This window comes from Rhinolophus hipposideros, assembly GCF_964194185.1.
Source record: "Rhinolophus hipposideros genome assembly, chromosome: 3".
Classification (NCBI taxonomy): domain Eukaryota; kingdom Metazoa; phylum Chordata; class Mammalia; order Chiroptera; family Rhinolophidae; genus Rhinolophus; species Rhinolophus hipposideros.
The window spans coordinates 103,449,775-103,470,694 of record NC_138049.1 but is presented as its reverse complement, the minus strand read 5'-3'; the positions used below and the strand labels follow the sequence as shown (position 1 = coordinate 103,470,694).

The 20,920-nt window shown below is 54.5% G+C and overlaps 2 protein-coding genes across 5 annotated transcripts; one reads left to right on the top strand and one right to left on the bottom strand.

Annotated features, from left to right (window-relative positions):
• The first annotated feature begins 218 nt into the window (after window positions 1–218).
• On the top strand, window positions 219–4,044 carry RPL10A (ribosomal protein L10a). Of its 3 annotated transcripts, none has more exons than XM_081044326.1 (6): window positions 219–1,039; window positions 1,319–1,393; window positions 1,477–1,557; window positions 1,764–1,912; window positions 2,553–2,725; window positions 2,985–4,044. In XM_081044326.1, exons 1-6 carry the CDS (start codon window positions 1,035–1,037, stop codon window positions 3,153–3,155), a joined length of 654 nt encoding a protein of 217 aa, XP_080900452.1. In that variant the 5' UTR covers window positions 219–1,034; the 3' UTR covers window positions 3,156–4,044. The 3 variants fall into 3 exon arrangements, with proteins under 3 accessions (XP_080900452.1, XP_080900454.1, XP_080900453.1); XM_081044328.1 differs by having other exon boundaries at window positions 1,002–1,039; window positions 1,477–1,680; window positions 2,985–4,043; XM_081044327.1 differs by having other exon boundaries at window positions 1,020–1,039; window positions 1,322–1,393; window positions 2,985–4,043.
• A 3,567-nt stretch (window positions 4,045–7,611) lies between these two features.
• TEAD3 (TEA domain transcription factor 3) lies at window positions 7,612–19,856 on the bottom strand. Of its 2 annotated transcripts, none has more exons than XM_081044330.1 (13): window positions 19,642–19,856; window positions 17,544–17,608; window positions 13,681–13,743; window positions 13,397–13,459; window positions 12,535–12,591; window positions 11,773–11,910; window positions 11,613–11,662; window positions 10,974–11,035; window positions 10,226–10,359; window positions 9,887–10,060; window positions 9,545–9,685; window positions 9,314–9,466; window positions 7,612–9,130 (listed from the first exon to the last, which is right to left on the bottom strand). In XM_081044330.1, exons 1-13 carry the CDS (start codon window positions 19,646–19,648, stop codon window positions 9,017–9,019), a joined length of 1,221 nt encoding a protein of 406 aa, XP_080900456.1. In that variant the 5' UTR covers window positions 19,649–19,856; the 3' UTR covers window positions 7,612–9,016. The 2 variants fall into 2 exon arrangements, with proteins under 2 accessions (XP_080900456.1, XP_080900455.1); XM_081044329.1 differs by having other exon boundaries at window positions 12,535–12,546; window positions 19,647–19,832.
• Between the last annotated feature and the right edge of the window lie 1,064 nt (window positions 19,857–20,920).

Below are 20,920 nucleotides of genomic sequence, written 5' to 3'. Positions count from 1 at the left end.
ACCAGCTCTGCCCCACTCCACCCGCTCAGTGAGAAGGGGCGCCTTTTTCCCGTGAAGTGTTCTGTGAGGGGAAGGGGGTGGGGTCCCGCCGTTGATCCATTCATGTTCCGGGCCAGATAACGTGATGCCACCCAGGCCAGCCTCGCAGCTGTCTGCCGAGTAGGTGAGGTGGGCAGCGGAGCACTGGGGGGGTGACCTGAAGGCGGAGCGGCGGCTCTAGAGCGGGGGAGGCTGCTGGGCAGAAGACACGGGAGCATGCAGGAGGGGGCCGCTGGCCTCCTGTGGACGCGGGGCTGCAGCCGGTTAGCAGAGAGGGCGTGCACCACCGGGCGCGCGTTTTACGTCCTTCATCGCCACAGCACCTCGCGAGGCGCCTGGTTCATAACGAATACTCACCAGGTGCATGTCATTGAATCAACTACCAGGTGCAAGTTCACCACGGAGCCTGCCCAGCGCTTCCCCATCGCAGGCTTGGAGGGGCCAGGAGCAGAACTTGATTGATCTTGGCATTTCCCTTCTCATAACTTCCTCGGAAGCCGTGAGCCCCCATTAGAGCAAGACGAGGCGGGAGAGAGGTCAGGAGTAAAGCCTGCGTTTGAGAACTGAGGCGGGTGGGGGGAAGGCAGGAAGAAGTGGGCGGAGGGGGTCTGGGGGACAAACAGGCAGGGGTTGCACGCGCTCAGCGGCCGTCACTGTGCGGTGCCCGGTACGGGTGACTTCTGAAGCTCAAGCCCTGGACTTAGCATCTTCCCTAAGGTCCTGGCAGCAGCTGGCGCAAAAGGGGATGTTTTCAGGGTGCCGCGGGGCGTCTTGACCTGCAGCGCCTCAGGGCGCCCTGCCGCGGGTCGAGGGGTGCCACGCACCGCAACGCCCCCCAGCGGTCACAGACGGCGGCGCTCCCCGGGGTGGAGCGACCGACCGCGCTCAGGAGGAAACCACAGGAACAAGGCATCTCTCGCGAGAACAAGCTCGCTATTTGAGCGCATGCGCGAGCGGCGTTAGTCTCTTTTCCGGTGTTTGCGGCGCGAGGCGACATGAGGTGCGTGGTATTTAGGCTTTTATCCGTACTCATCCGCCTCTCCGGGCGCCCGGGTGGGGAGGGAGACCCTATGCACGGAATCGGGGGTCCTTGCCCTTGCTTCGCTGGTGGCCATTTCTTGCGGGCCCGCCACGCCCGGCCGCCCGCACAGTCCCTGCTCCCCGGGGCCTGCGCCTGGTTCAGCTGTCCTGACGTGGCGTCCGGCATCCCCGTCTCGCCTGAGGCTCCGACGGCGTGGGCGCCCGGCCCCTGAGCGCCCGTGTCGCTTCCTTCCCACAGCAGCAAAGTCTCCCGCGACACCCTGTACGAAGCGGTGCGGGAGGTCCTGCACGGAAACCAGCGCAAGCGCCGCAAGTAAGCGCGGGCCCCGGCGGCGCAGCGCGGGCGGGCGGGCGGCTGGGGAGCGGCGGGCGCGGGCTGACGCGTGGCTTCCGCAGGTTCCTGGAGACGGTGGAGCTGCAGATCAGCCTGAAGAACTATGACCCCCAGAAGGACAAGCGCTTCTCGGGCACCGTCAGGTGGGCCCCGCCCTGACCCCCACCCTGGGTCTGAAAACAAGAGGGGAGGCGTGGGGAGGCCTCGGCCGAGCCCGCCGGCTGGTTTGAGACGCCCGACCAGCTGTCGGCGCACGAGGACGCCGGGTAAGGCTCGGACGGCGGCGGCCCGACCTGCGCCCGCCCGCGCCCCGGAGCCGCGCCGGCCTGACCGATGTCCCCACGCGCAGGCTCAAGTCCACGCCGCGCCCCAAGTTCTCCGTCTGCGTCCTGGGGGACCAGCAGCACTGTGACGAGGCCAAGGCCGTGGACATCCCCCACATGGACATCGAAGCGCTGAAGAAACTCAACAAGAACAAGAAACTGGTCAAGAAGCTGGGTGAGTGGCGGCTGGGCTGCGGTGGGCACAGTTTTCATGAGGTTTTCCTGCTATTGGGGTTTCACAATGACGAAGGGGGTGCAGTCCTGACCGAAGGGATCTGCTGTGGTGGGTTAATTTCAATGCTGTTTTTTAGTCTCACTAAGCTTCTTTTTATATTTGCTCTGAGGGCTTTATAAGGGAAGGAGGCCGGGTAGTAAGTAGTTCTCTGTACATAGGGGAGATGCATTAAGCTGACGAGTCCGTTGGTGTGTGGTGGATTTGATTTCACGCTCCAATTTAATGTTTTTAATTTTCGTGGCCCCAGCGTTTTGCAGATAGGACACAGACGCCACAGTTGTCATGTAGCTAGAGGGTGGGAGGGCAGAATCTTAACCAAGGCGTGCATTTTCCATTGCAACGTGGATGGTGCTCAGCCTGAGCTCCTGACACCAGGCTTCCTGGGAATGTTGCACCCGTAAAAGTCCAGAGGATGGAGCTGATCAAACTGGAACGCAGAGTGTTAAAAAGACTTGGTCCCTCGAGAGAGGTAGAATGCCGGTTAGAGGTCACTTCTGTGGTGGGTTCACAGAGCCCTGTTTGCAGGTCTGCCTTTCGGGGACCTAAGCACCCGCACCCAATGGCTTACTCTCTTTACCAGCCAAGAAGTATGATGCCTTTTTGGCTTCAGAGTCTCTGATCAAGCAGATCCCGCGAATCCTGGGCCCAGGCCTGAATAAGGCTGGCAAGTTCCCTTCTTTGCTGACCCACAATGAGAACATGGTGGCCAAAGTCGATGAAGTGAAATCCACCATCAAGTTTCAGATGAAGAAGGTGAGGTCTGGTTGGTTGCACAGGTTAAGGCATGGTAATGGTGGCAGGGCCCTGAAGTTTACCCACTTTCTCTAAATGGGAGCCCTGGTTTGCATTTCTATGGGTACCGTAGCTCCATCTTCCTGGCCTGGGGCCAAAGCACTGCTCATTAGGTCACACAAAGGGAGGGATGGGCCACCTGCCTTGCAGATGAGCCCACTCTTTCCATGTTCTATTCCATCCAGCCACCAACCTGATAATGGCCTTCCTTTCCCCGCAGGTGCTTTGTCTGGCAGTGGCCGTTGGCCACGTGAAAATGACAGATGATGAGCTTGTGTACAACATCCACTTAGCTGTCAATTTCCTGGTGTCATTGCTCAAAAAGAACTGGCAGAACGTCCGGGCTTTATATATCAAGAGCACCATGGGAAAGCCCCAGCGCCTGTACTAAGACAGCTTAATAAACCGTAGTGCTACCGTTACCTGTCTGCCTGTGACTGGGGGAGGGAGGTGCTTTGTGAGCTGACATTGCGTGCCTCAGCACAGTGACAGGTAGTCATGTTATTCGTACTGCAAACCAGGAGAGGCATTCTTAACTGCCTTCGAAACCGAGCAGTCTTACTGCAGTCTCGTGAGTATTTATAAGGTGATGGAAGGGCCACTAACCAGGACTGAGGCTTTTTGAATAGCCACGGGAGGGGCAGAGAAGGGCGAGGATGCCCACTAGTGAAGAGTTAGCTGCACGCGAAGAACATTGACTCAGCCCTTGGCAGCATGATTAATAGAGCCATAACGTTACTTCCCTGTATGTTGGGCATTCTTGATGTGGGTGAGCTATGTTTTTTCCAATCTAAATCATGCATTTGGGTTCTTGGTCTGTAGGGATCACAGTTATTACAAATGGAGTTTGGGTATTTAGGGGCTTTTGATGGGAGTGGTCCACAAACCTTGAGAAATTAGTGCAATATTTGCTTGCCTGACCCCAAATTGAATATGTTCAGGGTAGTATTTACTGGGTAATACGTTCAGAAAAATACATGTTGTAATGTAGAGGAGCAAATGGGTGGAATCAGGCTGGAAATGTCCAGGTCTTTTGTGCCCTCCTCCCCCTCCCAGCAGTCTGTCTCCTACCTGAAGATTTCCATTGTAGTTTTTGCCTCCAGTGCTAGGCACTACAAAGGTGGCTTTTGGTAAAGGGGGATGTAACCTGCAATTTAACCTTTGTCTGGCATCTGCTTCCTTTAACTTGGGTAAGTAAAGGAAACAGTTCATCCCTGTTTTTTAAAAGAGCTGAAAGGCTAATCCAAAGCATAAATAAAAATGTGTACCTTCTCAACACAAGCATTATCTACACAAGCATTATCTGTCCTTGAACTGTGAGGAGTACAATGTTTTCACCAAAGACCATTTTAGCTTTTCTTAAAGATTTTATTGGGGAAGGGGAACAGGACTTTATTAGGGAACAGTGTGTACTTCCAGGCCTTTTTCCAGGTCAGATTGTCCTTTCAGTCTTAGTTGTGGAGGGCGCAGCTCAGCTCCAGGTCCATTTGCCGTTGTTAGTTGCATGGGGCACAGCCCACCATCCCTTGTTGGAGTCAAGGAACTGGCAGCCTTGTGGTTGAGAGCCCACTGGCCCATGTGGGAATCAAACTGGCAGCCTTCAGAGTTAGGAGCATGGAGTTCCAACCGCCTGAGCCACTGAGCCGACTCCATTTTATCTCTTTAACAGCAGGTCAAATAACCACGAGTCTGAGGAGCAGTGAATTTTGGTCTCAAGGTAGGTCTAGCTTGCTCCTTCCTCTGGTCTATTATATTAGAAAGGAGTAATAAAATAGGCTTGTTGAACAGTGCTCCATTATCTAAGGAAAAAGCTGGCTATAAAATCAAGACCCAATTTTATTGAAATGTTTATGCGTAGTAAAAATGATTAGAAGTTTACATGAAATTGATCATGCTTAACTTGGAGTTAAATGATTTTAATTTGGGATTTTCTTAAGTTCTACAATGTTTCTAATCAAGAAAAAAAGGCAATGTTTAAAATAGGGCAGGAAAATTTATGGTGATTTGATGACTAGAGGAATGCAATAGAAAAAATGATTTACAAGTGAATATTTTATTACGCTTTGTCTCTACTACAAAGCTGCTTACAAGGTACTTAGTACAGTGAAGAAAACGGAAGGCATGAGAGACACAAGGCGAAGGCGTTCAACACTGAAGTCCCATCTGCTGAGGTGGGCCCCAGCTGCCCCTGAGGTGGCCACTCCCAAGGTCCCTGATGGACACGGGTGCAAACCACCTCTCAGCCTCGTCGGAAACATTTGTGTTTGCACCAGCTGTGTGCTGTCAGGAGCAGTCAGTGCAGCCAAGGGTTTCGGAGGAGTTTCTCATGATTTCAGATGCATTCTCAGTCATTTGTTGGGTGAAAGACCAGCCATGGGATTGCGTATAGGCTGAGTCTCCACTGCCCGAGTTTGATCTCAGCTCTGCCACTCCGGAGCCGAGTGAACCCATTGAGTGAGTCTAACTTCTGTCAAACTTTCCTATCTGAAAGTAGACGATGGTGGTACCTACCTAAATGACAGCAGTACCAACTTAAAAGTGTTAGACTTTTACTCACACAGCAGTGATCAAATAGTAATTCCATATAGTAACATACACTTGGGTACTGACCTTGTACACAAATAGCAGGGTTTGGGACAGATTGACTGGAGGCAGTCCTGAAGACACCTCATCAAGGGCTGAAATGAGCCAAGGAGTAAAATCCTTAAAACAGTTTTGGAAACTAAGGCAAAGTAAATGGGAATGTTTTAGAAATACTTGGGAGCTTGAATCTTCCTACATTATTGATTTGAAGCACCTGAATTTAAGTCAAACCTATTTCCCTTTATGAATCTATTGAGCCTTACGTGCCTGGGAGTCCAAAAACCAACTCCGTTAAATACACCACTTTGCTGGTGTGGGGACAGAGCCCCAGAGAGTTTCCAGGCTCTCGGCCTGGTGTGGAGAGGTGCTGGCTCGGGTAGTAGTTGGCCACCAGCTGTAACCGTTGAGCCATTGGCCACTGATATAACTGCCGTGGCTACGGAGGGAAGCGGAGGAGAGTGAAGGAGAGTCGGTCGTTTGGCAGCAAAGCGGACAGCAGGTCGCACATCGTGTAAACCTAGCCCCCAGTGAGGGTATAGTGGTATGACTTCCCTACCTATGGCTCCGTGGGTGTTCCTTTTTGGCCTCACCATATCCTGTGTTCTTATATGGGTAACAGGAGCGGAGACCCTGCATGACAGCTGGGCTCTGGGGAATCTTTATAGACCACAGTACCTCAGAAAAGGAAAGTAGGCAGCAGAACGAGAAAGCAAGAGAACGTGTGGGGACAGACTGGTTCTATTGTAACAGGGTTGAGCTATTTGAATTAAATCCCAGCCTCTAGGATGATTAGTCCAAAGCTTAGTGTGCACCTGAGAATTCAGGGTTCAGATATCTGGGGAGCCCCAGTTCTCTAGCAGTTGTGCTGTAGGGAAATAAAGAGCCCTTCTGAACCCCCAGGACAGTGCTCTGCCTTGACCGTGGAATTGACAAAATGATGGCAGGCACTCTCCCTTTCCCCAGGGAACACGAGAGCAGAGAAACAGGCAGGAAAGACAACTGCAGGCTCCCTTGAGCTCCAGCTTTCTTGGCCCTTCCGTAGGGCTTCCCACAGAATGCTGAGCCCCGGGGAGCCACTTCCAGGACAGCACTGGGCTTTGGGTTTCCAAGACCCACCGTATCCTGGTTCCTTCCCTACTTTGGAATTTCAAAACTGGTCATCACTCACTTCTGGATCTGTTACATTTGTGGCTGAGGGCAAGGGGAGAGTGAAAGCAAGGAGGCCAGCCATATTTCACTCGAATTTTCTGTGTGAGAGACATCCATTGTTCTAGAAGAAATTACCTGATGGTTGATTACTCTGGGAGAGCAGCGAAGGCCACAGCCCACGTGAAGATGCTTCAACCACCTAAAGTGATCACCTTTAGTGCAGAGATTGGATTTTGCATCCAGCCCTAGGTCTGGCACACAGTGAGTCCATCAGAAACAAATTTCTGCCTCCAGGACCCCCCCTTCCACCTGGTTGGGGCTCCAGGCACCCTACTCATCCTACAAGTGACAGTCTGGGGTCCCTCCAATGCAGTGGACCAAGACAAAGGCCACCCAATTATTTGGTTTATCAGGTGCATGGACTTGGGAGTCAAGCAGATCAGGTTCAAATCCTGGTGTTGCCACTGACTGGCTGAGGGAGAGCATTGAACCTCAGTCTGTTTCCCCATCTGTTCAGTTGGAGGTTGGACCGGAGTGATCTAGAAGAGTAGATTTCTAGAGTAGGGTTGCCAGATGCAGCAAATGAAAATAGACGATGCCCAGTTAAATCTGTACTTCAGATAACGCATGTCCACTGAGGGTACCGTCTCCCCACCCCCCACCCAGAGGTCCCTGCTATGTGAGCTCAAGATGGCTCAGAGGGCAGAGTAGGGATTTCCCAGGCAGACAGGAGCAGACTATCCGGCTTCCTCTGTTAGCAGCCATCCACTTGAGAGAATACTCATCCTCCTTGAGGCTCTTATTAGTATATGAGGACAGGATGGTGAGAACGGTAATTGCCACTGTGAAGACGGGATTTAGCAGAGGGACCATTAGACAAAGCAACAGAAAGCGCAGGGTGGCACTGCACAGTTCCGTGTTCAGCTCATGGCAGGACGGGCTTGGGAAAGCTTGGAGTTGGAAAGCTTTCATGGGACCCTTGAATCAGCTGTTTGGACTTCGGGCTCCCCAGCAAATACAAGGGGGTGGGGTGACACACCAGGACCTAACTAAGGGGGGCATCCACCTGAAGCTGTTTCAACCCAGAGGTCTGGCACACAACTGGTCACACAACTAACCCACAAACAAATAACTTTAATTTTTTTTTTTTTTTTAGCAGGAACTGGGCCTTGAGAGCGCCTGCCCCAGCCCTGCGCCACATTTATGATATAACCCATCACAGCTGGATTTAAAAAATACACAAAAAATATATAATATACATTATAAAACCTAGGTTGGGTTTGGAGGTGGCCTGAGCGATATGCAAACTGTGAGGACCTTCAGGAAGCTCAGGGGTGGGGCAGGGCGGGGTTAGGAAGGGAAGTGGCACAGTACTTCATATGAAACATAAATACCCAAGGGCAGCTGGTGGACAGGCCGAGCCAGTGGAGGGGCCTGGATGTTGGGAAAGGGCAGCAGGGGAAGGGTTAACCTTCAGTCCCAGAACTGGGTCTGGGGAGCTGCTACTCCAGGCAGGGAGACTGAGGTGGGGAAGAACACCAAACCCAAGTCTTGGGCAAGAGAAAATATTGAAGCCTTTTGCTGCCCCTGTTCCTAGGCCACTGGTCTGCCCAGAGGCTGGGACTCCATCTTCCTCCCTGACCATCTAGCCTATTTCTGAGCCTGGGGTTGCTGCCAGGGGCCTTCCTCCATCTGGAGGCTGCTGGGAGGTTGGCAAAGGATCTGGGCCAGGGCAGCGTGGGGGAAGTGGGCACAGGAGGCCCCTGGCTGGATTGCAGGCTGATAGAGGGCGCCCAACAGGTGCTGAGTACCTGCTGCTCCCTTTCCTGCCTGGTCAGAAGTAGCTGCTCCCCTGAGTCAGGGGACCCCTGCCCCTCAGCGTAGAGCCTCTCTCCGGCCCCCTGGGGCCAGTCCTGCTGCAGGGAGGTAGTGTAAACCTGGGCTCTGGGGACAGGCGGCCTTGAGTGAGAACTCCCACGCTGCCCATCACCCTCACAGGTTCCTCAGCACCTCATCTGGACACAGACCCACGCTTGCCTTACAGGGTCTGAGGATGGCATGAGGCATGCAGGGCGCCTGGCATACAGCAAGTGCAAAGAAAGTGTGGGCCCCTCTCTCTTCTCAACCCAACCGCAACTTGACATTCTCCTTCCTGGGCTCTGTATTTGGCCTCCCCTCCATTCGACATTTACCCGCTGTCACACTCCCCTGAGGGGCTAGGGGCCACACACACCCAAAGGTGTCCTCCCATTCCTTCAAGGCTGGGCAGAACCAGGTGCTGGTGGCTTGGAGTCCTAGCCAGGCTGCCCCATGGCTGAGCCTCCCCTCTCTTCTCCCACAATTAAAGCGCAGAACAGTGACAGGGAGTGTGTGTGCTGGGGTAGGTGGGGAGACCTCCTGGGTCCTGGGCCTGAGGCCTGGCAGGCAGATGAATCCTCAATCCTGGAGCCCCGGGGGTGCCAGGCAGGTGTGTGGAGAAGATGCTTATCCTGGATCCTGGTCGTAGGGGCAGAGGGCACCCTAGTCTTTGACAAGCTTGTAGACGTGGTGCTGGGCCCCGTGCTCACTGGTGGAGACTTCAAAGACGAAAGCAATGACGAGCAGGGTCTCCTGGGAGTCCCGGCTCGTGACCACCTGGCGGCAGGGCAGGAGATTCAGGTCAGGCGGCCCAGGGCCTAGGCTGTGGGAGCTAAGCAGACCCTGCTCCTCTCTGCGGCTCAGTGTCTTCCTCTGACTGATGGGTCCGGCCACTCCCACTTTGAGGCCCTGGTGTCTGGCACCCTCCTGGGACCCCCACAAGCCCTGCTCTCCCCACACCTGCAGGATGGTGAAGTTCTCCAGGACACTGTTCATCATGTACTTCTCGGGCAGGTGCTTCAGCTTGTGGATGAAGTTGATCATGTACTCACACATGGGCGAGCGGTGGATGCGGTACACGAAGCGCCCATTCTCTAGCCTGGCGTACTCAGTCTGCGGGAGCGGCAGAAAAGGCATCACTCTGCCCGCCTGCCCCTGGCCCCCCACCTCTACCCGTGGGCCCCCACTCACCTCCACCTTCTCCACCACCTGCTTGCCAAAGGAGCACACCTTGGTGGAGACACTGATAGTCATGCTATCGGCTGAGCTGTACTGGGAGCTGACGCCATAGAAGGCTCCTGGGCCCTCCTGGATGGTGCTGTTGAGGTCGGCCTGGAGGAGGGGGCAGGGGTGGCATTAGGTGCTGGAGGGGCCAGAGGGAGGCTCCCCGCCATACCATGTCAGCATCCGGCCCCAGGACCCATCTCTGGCACTCTACCTACAGGCCACGGGGAAAGCAGTGGTCAGCAGGGTGGGGGGGACCACATCTGGGCGAAGGGTGCTCGGGAGCAGAGAGGGAGCAGGGCAGCTCACCCAGAACTTGACCAGGAAGAAGGCATTAGGGGGCCCCTTCTCATAGAGCTCCTTCAGTCCACCCTTTTTCTCAGGAAACTTGTCGTAGATCTGACGCACATCGACTGCCTCCAGGGGTGGGTCCGAGAAGGCGGGGTTCATCTGGCCGATGTGCACAAACAGGTGTTTGCTGTACTGTGGGGAGGGCCCAGTACCGGGTCAGGAGAGCACTCACGTGGCGGGGACAGAACGGCCCCAGGGCTTCCCAAGTCCATGACCCTGAACTGTGGCCCTGCACCACCACGCCGGGGTCTCCCCACAACTGCACCAACCGTTGCCTCCACCCCCAAAAAACATTACCGTGTCAGGGTCTCGCTGCACCTCCACGAAGGCGGAATACTCGAGGAGCCGCAGCCGCGAGGAGGCGATGGTGCGGTCCTGCCACACGGGCACGGAGGCAGCAGCTGGGGGGGGCGGGGCCAGGGGCTCGTAACCTGGAGGACGAGACTATCCGTCAGCTGCGGGGCACTTGGCACTTGGTTACGGACAGAACGGCCCGGCCTGCACAGAGCCTTTGTGCAAATTAGGAAACGGCGGCCTTTCGGGTCGGAACACAGGCCGGATTTTGACTCCGTGCCCTTGTATGGCGCACAACCACGTGTGGCGACCCTAGTGGTAAACATCAGTGGGTTTTCCCTGTCACCGTAAATTGTGTTCAAACAGAAAAATACAGACAAGTCAAAAGGGAAAAAAAAATTACCCAGAATCCCAACACCTCGAGAGTGAAACTCATATGATTTTCGTGTATTTCCGTATGAGGAATTTTATATACATACAGTGTATAATTGGAATACTTTTGGTGGTGTGTACTTACAGCAGAGTTCTGGAAGCAACGTCATAAAAGGTAAGGGGGCTATTCCTGGTCTGTGCCAATCCCCTATAGATGTCACCCACTTCTCCCAGTACAAACACACGCGCACGCGCGCGCGCACACACACACACACACACACACACACACACACACACAGTCGGGCCCCAGCTCTTCAGAGCAGAGGTACAAGTGCCAAGGGTGGGATAGGTTGTGGTGGCAGCCTCATGGGGAACTTACTGCTGAGCGTTGGCGGCAGGGGCGGCTGGATGGGGTAGGCTGGCTGTGCGAAGGGCTTGATGCTGCAGACAGGAGCACAACCTGGTTAAAGGGTCACCCCTTTCTCCATGTTCCCCCCTGGCCCAGTCAGTTGAGGTCTCGTCTGGGATCCCCGTAGGGAGCCACCCAGCCTTTCTGTGGAGGCCCAGAAATGCAAGCTAACAGCTAACTCACAAGCTTTTGTTTTCTCCACGTTAACTTTTGTGAAATCCTGCTGCATCTCACAATTGATGTGCACATTTAATGTAGCATTTCAACCCCACCCTGAAGAGCTGTTCATCAAACTGAGGGTGTGTCTCAGGATGAAAGTCATCTTAGAATTGAAGGAACCAAGTAGTCGACTACCTAACTCGTTGACGGAGATGGATTCGGAGATTAACTGAGTGAAAACTAATTGAAGGACAGCGGACAAGTGGATGAGTGGGTTGATGAATGAACAAACACATGAATGAATAGACAGACGCATTAGCTCTTTTACTGGAGCTCTCCATCTCTCTGTTTCTGAATCAAAACTTTGCTCAGCTATTGTTGGAACCCAGATGGGAGGGAAAGTTTAGTGCGGCTGCCAAGGGTGTGGGAAGGATACACCACAATACTCACTCCTGAGAGGGTCCAGGCTGCTGTCCCAGGAGAGGGGGGCTGCTCCAGAACTGCAGAGATAGGACAAAGCCCAGGGTCCCCTCAGTATCCATGCCCCTCACTACAGCCCGGCCCTCAAGGTACTCCCTCACCCCAGCTCCACCTCCCAGGACCCCTATACCCGTGATGAGGTGGAGAAGACAGCCTGGGGCAGAGGGGAGGGTGGGCTGAACTTGTTCTGTAGAACACTGGCGGAGACAATCTGGGCGGAGGACATGGACGCCATGCTCTGGAGGGCTTTGTCCTTGGAGACCTGGTCCTGGAGAGGGGGACGGGTCACGTGAGGCCTGGGCCAGGCCAGAGACAGGACAAGGGCTTGCCTCAGGCCCCCCACCCAGGTTCTCAGGGCTGTAGGGAGTACAAGCCTGGATTACAGCCCCAGCTCTGCTGTGTGGGCTAAGGAGTCTTAGCCCCTCTCTGGGCCTGTCTCCTAAGTGTACATCACTGCTCTGACTGCAATCCACAGCAAGAAACAATTTTTACTCCATAACTCAGTATGTACCAAAATATTTCACCTTATTTTTTTTATTGTGTGTGTGTGTCATGTACTGTCATATTTTCTATTCTATTTCATCAGTGGTTCTCCAAATTTGGTTCGTGGGCCTAGAGCACCACATCACCTGGAAGCTTGTTAGAAATGCAATTTCTTAGGCCCCAGCTCAGTCCTACTGAATCAGAAACTGTGAGCGTGAGGCCCAAAACTCTGTCTTCATAAGCCCTCCAGGTGATTCTGACGCAAGCTAAAGTTTGAGAACCATTATACTTCATTTTTAAAACGTTCTGTTTGCAAGCCTATTACATTGATTTATAACCCATAATTTGAAAATCTTAGATGAGGTCTTCTGCCCCCAACTCCCCCCAGTGGAGGGGTGGTGCTACTTACCAGGTTCATGGCCTGTGAAGGAGAGGGAGAATGGATTAGAGGAGGTACACATGAAGGCTCTATGGGGTGCGGGGACATGTCTTTTCACCTCCCTCCACTCAGTGCCCACCTGGCTCTCAGCTTCCAAGGAACCCAGGGAAGCTCAGAGGCAGCTGTGGACCTTCCCACTGCCCCACTGCCACCCAGAGGGAGTGCTTGCCAGCTGGGGGTGCCCTGGATAGGGTAGGGTGACAGAGGACAGGCTGGAGACCTAGATGGTGGACCAAGCTGGTGCCCCTTGGGTCTGTCCATGTCCTCTGGAGCTGTGCTATAGGCATGGAGCGCTGGGGTGTGAGGCCCAGTCTGTTGGGTATCTATGGGCAGCGAGAGGAAGATACAACCTACAGGGGCCCAGACAAGGGCCCAGGCCATGAACCCCAGGCTCCGAGATGCTCAGTCACAGAGCAGCCAGGATTGAGTGTCCAATGCAAGGAACAGCCATGCCCGCCACCACAGCTCTGGCAGCCAATACCTTCCAGTGTCTCCTTGCTGCCCACCTGTAGTCCCCATGCAATAAGCAGGGAGCAATTAGGAGGAAGGAGAAAAAGGAAAACGGAGAAGAAGAGAGGTGGGCCTTAGTGGCCCCTAGATGGTCTTCCTCTCCCTCACTGTAGGGCTCGCTGTCCCCTTGGGCTCCTGCTCAGTCTGCAGGGGCTGTGGCTCTGTGTAGCCTGAAGCAGCCTTTGGGCTTCTCGCTGCTGTTTGTGTTTCTGAGACTCCCTCCACCCCCAACAGCTCCTCAGCCCCCTCCCTGCCCCAAGCTGGGGTCAGAGAGCAGTAATAAGCCTGGGCCGGCCAGACCAAGTGGCAAAGAACCCCATACCTTCAGCTTGGACTGAATCTCCCGAGATTTCCGCCTGGCTAGAACCTGCAAGTGGCTAGAGACCTGTAGAGAGAGAGAGAAAGAGAGAGAAAGAGAGAGAGAGAGAAAGAAAAAGAGTAGAAAGAGTGGAAGAAGAGGCAAGAACAGAGCTTTAGCCAGAAAAGAGGCACAGTGGGGCCAGAGAGCTGGCCAAGGCAGAGGCCTGAGCCGTGCAGATAGTGGTGGAGGCGCCATAGAAAGGGGCTGAGGAGGGGCTGGAGGCCCCAGTTAGGCGCCCAACATACCTTGATGCCAACCTGGTACTCCCGCACCTTCTTCCGAGCTAGAACCTGTATGTGGCTGGACACCTAGGGGCCGCCCCGCGCCCAGCCAGAGAGGAAAACACAGACAGTGAGGAGGCACAGCACGGGGTGGCCACAGGCAAGGAGCATCCCAGCCCTCATCTCTGGGAACAAGTACAAGTGAGGGGAACTGTGGGGCCCCTGTGGGCAGACACACCTCAGTCCTGCCAGTTCTGCTCTCTTCTTGACCGTCTTGATCAAGAGCCTACTGGGGCTTCTGAGCCACCATGTACAGTTGTACAGGGTGTTCACTGCACAAGAGCTCCCAGTCCAGTGAGGGCTAAAATCCAGTCCAAGCTCTGCTGGCCAAGCTATGTGCCCTGCTATAGGGATGCATGTAACCCAGAGGAAGAACATCCTTTTATTTTCCCCCAGAAGGGGTGACTTTTTGTCACTGGTATTCTCAGAGGAGAACACTGTTTTCTAATTGGCACCACAGAGGCTAACAATGGCCATAGTGTTGCTTCTGGCCACAGGTTGTATATTAGGCCATATCCTCTACCAAAGATCTCCCCTTGTACCATTGCCTAAGTCTTCCTATCAACCCCAAAAGCTTGCCCGTCTATAGAACCAGGCCTGGTCCTACTCCTTCTTTGCTCATGCAGCTTCTTCCCCCAACATGCCTTCCTTTTCCTTGCACCAATAAATGGCAGTGTACATACACCGTAGATGCTCTTAATTCCGTATCTTCTCTGGCACCTGCTCCCCGCAGCCTCCCTCGCCTGGCAAACCTGAGCTAATCACAGCCTAGATGTGTGTGCCATGGGCTTGCACAATAGACCCTTGACCCTGAGCCTCAGAGAACCTACAGGTCACTGTTTCCCCAGGAAACACAAGGGAACACATGGCTCCTGTCAACTGCTTCACACTTTCATTATCAGCAATTGCTCCTGGCTTTCTTTGCTAGTTGTTTTTTATCCCCACAAAGGAAGTTTCCTCTTCTTTTTAATCAGAGACTGAAAGTTACTACATATGTGATGTGGGGCGGCCCCCACGCTCCTTGGTTAGGACCCAGGTACTCCTCATACTGCACAGGAATCAGACACATCCAGCAAAATTGTTCATCACCTCATGTCATGACAGTTAACTGCTGTTTACTGAGCACGTCTACTATCGTTCTCAGCACTTTACCCAGACCCACTCGTCTGACCTTTACAGCAACACTAAGAAGTCAATACTTCTATGATTTCCAATTTACAGATGATGAAACCAAAGCACAGAGAGGTTGAGCGGCCTATCCAAGGTCACACAGCTGGAGACTAGAGCTAGGAATTGAACGCAGGTGGACTGACTCCAGGGCCCACTTGCTCTACCACCCACTTATGGTACCAGGATTCTTTCAGACATTTAACACAGAGGACCACCTCCAATGGTCAGTTCTGTGACAGGTGAGGGTCACAGAGGACTTAGTCCTAATGTCATATGTAACTGTTTTTTTTTTCAACATGGAGGCATTGTACTTGCTACTAATTGCTGTCTGTATCTGTAAAAAAAAAAACACCTAAAACTGCATTTTTAAAACCAAAAATAAAATAAAAATAACTTTGCCTGTCAGTTGGTTGTTCTTTGCCACACAGAAAGACATGTCTTGTCCTGACAACTAAAGGGTGAGTTCCCTTTTAAGGAGACATTAGATATCACAGTTCTACCGTGTTTCCCCGAAAATAAGACCAGGTGTATATTAAGGTTTGCTCCAAAAGACGCATTAGGGCTTGTATTCAGGGGGTGTCATCCTGAAAAATTATGCTACGGCTTATTTTCCGGTTAGGTCTTATTTTGGGGGAAACACAGTAAGAAAAAAGAGTTAGAGGACCGCTACCCTTGCAAAATGACAAAGGCCAGCGGTTTTGAAAATTCTAGGCTTGCCGACAGCTGGTTTTATTGATAATTATTTTATAATTTTATTTTACCATTAAAATCAAACCTCATTGGCCGGCCAGCCTTCCACGCTACGTGGCCTGGAGCAGGTACAACGCTGGGCCTCAGGTCAAAGTGCTGGAGCACAAAGATCCCTCCGCCCCTTTCCACTCTGACAAAGGCTCCTACAAACATCTTCTGGGTGAAGCAGGGCATGCCGAGACAGTGCCTTCTCCTGCGCCAGGGATGGCTTTGTGTTTACAATGACCATGATGAAGCCGGCAACAGCAGCAGCCAATTCTTGCACAGCACTTATTCTGCTCGAAGTGTCTTCACGTATTAGCTAATTTAATGGATGAGGGGTGAGGGCTGGGAGACGAAGCCCGCCCTCGCCACAGGACTGGAGCAGGTATTTGAACCCGGGGGCCTGATCTGTGCTCCTCCTGTAGTCCCAGGCTCCAGGAAACAGGGCCCTAGACTGTCAGGTTCCCTACTGCACCCTAGTGCCTAGAACATAGCAGTAGCTCAATAATTTGCTAAGTGAATCATGCTGGGCAACGTGCGCTGGCCGGGGACAGTGGTTAGTAAATGCCTGAATAAAAGAGAGAGCGTTTCTGATCCCAACATGAGTGGGTGGACTCAGAATCTTCCTTTGAGACAGTGGGGTAGGACAGGTCAGGCTTGTCATATGCATACATGGGGTCCTGGGGAGGTGGAAGCAAGGTCCAGACCCCCTCCAGATGCCGGGGAGAGTAAGAGGGCTGAGCGTCAGAGGTGGCCTCTATTCCTCCAGGTGCCTGCCTCTCTCCCAAGCACCCTAGGTGCAAACGACTCCCTTCAGGTTTCCTGTCAGCATGCTGCTACCCTTCCTGGGCTGCAAGCCACCCAGTCATCTCTCAAATCATTTGTTTCCATCCCCACCACCGTTATCTTCACCACTGCCACTAACCAGGCCACCATGGCTGTTGACCTAGGTCCCTGCCTCTGCCTGGCCCTAATCCATTGCCCGACTGCTCCAGGGCCAACACTGCACTCCCAGCTCTATTCCCTTTCATGGCCCCCAGCTGCCCCGGGAAACCTGTCCCTCAGGCCTCCAGCCAAGTCTCTCACCACCAGCCCTCAGCTCTTCTGACCCCTCCATCTAGCACCCCACTCCACTCCACCCCACACTGCTGACTGAAGGCTCTTTCCTGCCTTGTGGGTTGAATCCTGTATCCACCACCCACCAGCCAATCGACCTTGAGGAAGTTACGTAACTTCCCCGTGCCTCGGTTTCCTCATCTGTAAAATGGAGATAATTATTATACCTACCTTGTAAGGTTGGTGCAAGGGTCAAATGAATTAATATGAAGTTAGCTCTGTATGGGTTCACAATTAGTGTTTGTATATCCAACCTTCTTAGCTTGGAAGAATCCTCTCTCTTTTTTCTGCCTGGCTAAATCCTATTCCTTCTTAAAAATGCATCTTGAGCACCGCCTCGTCTAGGAAGCCTGCTTAGCTCTCCTTCCCTTCACCTGCCTGGTCCGGGTTAGATGCTTGTTTGCCAGCGCCCGGCACACACCCCAATTTCAGCCATGCCACCATGCTCTGCACTCGTCCCTCCAACTGTCTGTCTCCCTGAGTGGACAGTGGGCCTCTCAGGGCAGTGACCATGCAGCTGCCACAGCTGCCCCGTGGGGCTTATCTGTGGTCACTGAACCAAAGGCCTTGGGTGGGGTGGTGGGTGGTCAGAGAAGACAGTGGGAAGAGTGATGGAGCAGCTTGAGGGGGTGTAAAGTCTTAGCCGAGGGCAGGAGAGTAGGCTGGGTGAAGGGGCAGCTCCAAGGAGGTGGGCAGGGCAGTGGGAATAGCTTCGGATGAAAGGGGCTGAAAGGAGGCAGCTGAGAGTGTGTGTGTGTGAGTGTGTGTGTGTGCGCGCAGAGGGGCCACAACATAAATGGTCTGTTTACCTGTTTTCTTGTTCGAGTCTTCCCCGTCCTCAACTTAATATAGCGTGCGATCAACTCATTCCGACCTAGATTGGGGTAAGAGAAAAAAAATGAGTGGGTGAAAGGGGGAGCCAGTGGCTGGAGACCGCCCACACAATGGCCCTCCCCAAAACACTGCTCCTGTTCCCTCCCAGCCTTCAAGGGCACAAGCAGGGCAGGCCAGGGTGGTAAGGAAATCCCAGGCACTCCCCCAGCCTCCAGGACCTGGGGGGCTGCTCGTTGGGGGAGGGGGTGAGCTTGGGCAGCAGAGTAGGAGGGAGGTGGAACAATGTGAGGCAGCCAGACAGGTTTCCTTGCAGACAGACAGGGACAGGTGTGGCCCAAGGGCGGCAGGACAGCTGGGCCCCTCATTCCCAGCCCCCAGCACTGCTTCCTTCCTCCAGGGCTTGTCACCAGCTTCAGATGTCCGAGTACTCGTGTGCAAGTGAGGCCTGACCCAGGCGGCAGACATCTCGGTTAACGCCACCATGAGTGTCCGAGAGGTTCTAGCCTGGGTGCCTATCCTAGCTGTCGTTGCCATGAGCGGAGACCCAGGACAAGTCCCTTCAATTCCCTGGTGAAACAGGTGGGAGGACCAGATGGTCTCCAACACACCTCCCACACTGATAGCCTGTGTCAAGATGTGTCACTGAGCCTGTCACCCCCATGTCACCGGTTATCAGTGTCTCTCCCGCTCTATGAGAGACAGCCCAACTGCCTGTCAGCCTTTGGGTAGAGGGCTCTGCTCAGCACCATGGACCCTCTGAGGGCCCAGTAGCTGGCCAGCGTCCAGGGGGCTTGGCCCTGAGGGCTGCTTGGGACACGTGGCTAAGCATAAGTGAGGCTGTACACCTCTTACCCCCCAAATCCAGGCCCCCTGCCCCTTAACCTCACAGCCTCCCCAGATCCCCACATTCTCCAAATTCCTCTCCAATGACAGCAGCAGCCCCACTGCTCCTCCCTTCCTGCCTGCCCGCTCCACCCCACTCCCCCCGCCCTGTCTAAAAATACCCTTTGGGGCTGCCCCAGCCATCTGGGAGGTAGCAGTTGGGGTAGACAGCCACTGCCCTCTGGAAGGTGCCCTGGAATACCTGCCTGCCCCATGAGTGGGGTCCTGGTGCTAGGGGTAGGTGTGGCAAGTGGGTGGGGGCGGGGGACATGGGGCAGCCACTACCACTTGGCCCAGAGAAGACAGTAGGAAGAGTGATGGAGCAGCTTGAAGGGGTGTAAAGTCTTAGTTGACGGCAGGAGAGTAGGCTGGGTGAAGGGGCAGCTCCAAGGAGGTGGGCAGGGCAGCTGTCTCCTTCCTGCACCCGCCATGGTACTGGGTGCTGGGAGAGGACAAGCTGAGAGCTGCCTCACTCAACCATTGGGAGGGTTGGAGGGAGTTGGCAAAGAGCCAGGCCCAGAAGGGTTGAGTTATCCCAAAAATGTAGCTCTGGGAGAGCCCTCTCAGGGCTGGACAAGAGGCGGACACTCCCTTCTGGAGGCAAGAGGTGGGCAAGGTGGCAAAGAGAGGGGCCAGCACAGCAGGAGAGACTTGGGAGGGAGCCTGAGGAGTGAAGGAGTCTCTCCAGCCCTCTTCCCAACACGGGCCCTTGTCACCCTGACTTCCCCCAACCTCGCAGCCCTCCCCTCCCCCACACACTGGAGGGAACTCACCAGTGAGAAACCCTGCTCTGTGCAGACGCCTGCCCCAGGCCTCACCCCTCAGGCTGCCCTACATCCTCCCAGGAAAGAGACCCTCTCCCAGGCCGAGCCCAGAGCACACTGGACTGACCCAGTTTCCTGGGCCCACTGAGTCACTGCAAAACCTCTAGGCCAGCCTCGGGGAGGAGAGAAGCAGATGGGGTGTCGAGGTATGGGCTGAGCTCTCCCAGTGGAGGGGGCAAGCCTGGCTTGTTTATGAGGAGGATCCAGACACACAGGCTTGCACGCCCAGACTCGCCCATGGCGGGCTGGCAGCCGGGAGACTTGGCCAAACCGGTTGGGTGAGGGGCAGAGAGCAGGGGGAGGGGCCAGGGAGGGCCGGGCTGCCTCCCCAGTCCTGTCCAGGGTCCCTGGGCCTCCCTACACGCACCATACATCTTGCCCTCGTCCGACAGGATGATCTTGCGCCGGCCGCAGGGTGGGTAGATGGCCAGGGCCTCCTGGAAGCTCTGCTCGATGTCCGGGCTCCACACGCCCTCCGCGTCATTGTCCAGCCCCTTGTCCAGGCCATCGGGCCCATCCTCCCGGGCCTCCCCGGGGCTGCTGCTGGCGTTCCAGCTGTTGGACGCTATTGTGCTGGTTACTCTGGGCTCTGGGCCTGAGCCCACCGGGCAGCCTGAGCCTGGGGGGAGACACAGGGGGTGAGGGCCGGGGTCCTCACCTGGAAACCTCCCACCCTAGAGGCAGGTGCTCTGAGTGAGTGGGGTGGAGGTCACCAGAGGTGATGCTTATTCAGCACTGTGTGACCTTGGATGAATTACTTCCTCTCCAACCCCCAGGCCTGTAAACCGAGGAAAGGGTCTCCTTGAGGTTGTGAGGGTTAAAATTAAATGAGATGATGATAAAGTGCCAACCACACGGCCTGGCTCATAACACTCATGACAGTACTGGTGGCGATCAGTAACAACAATAATAATGCCTTATATCTACACAGCATTTTTGTGGGGGAAAAGCACTTTTGTATTCATTCAATCCTCAGGTCTAAGGTAGGGAAAGCAAAGAGTGATGCCCATTATTCAGACAAGGAAAACTGAGGCTCACAAGGTCACACAGCTGCCAAAGGAATCATGATAAGCAAAGAGAGGAGGGACAGGAGGGGCAGGGCCCATTTCTGCAGCTCTCAGAGGGGCTCCCTGGCTCTCACTCTGCCAGCTCCTCCTCCTCCCTGTCATTGGGATCCAAACCAGGGACCCCCCCCACCCCTTGTTCTCCCCCCAGCAACCCTGCTGAGGACCTGCTGTGGGATGAGGATGGTCCCAGACCCAGGAAAAGTGGGGTTTTGCCTTCCCCAAAAGAAAACTCTCATGAACCCTGCCAAGGAACCTAAACATAGGGCAGGAAGTGCCCCAGGAATTGCAAGAGAGACGCTGGCTGGCAAGGGAGCAGCTGAGAGGGTGCCTGGCCAGCAGCCTTGCTCAACCCCACCCGCTCCTCCGCTCCTCCGTCCCACTTCCTGTTCCCGCACCTCCTGGCCCTACAGCAGCCCATAAACCACCCACACACCCGCCCCTGCCCTGGCCCACATTACGGATGGGCCAGGGCTCTGTACACTCGACTTCCCTGCACAAGCCAGGCTAGGTTATTAATTTAGACCACTTCCAGTCAGTCCCCCCAACACACACAGCCCCAAGGCTCCCCCACCTTTAGCC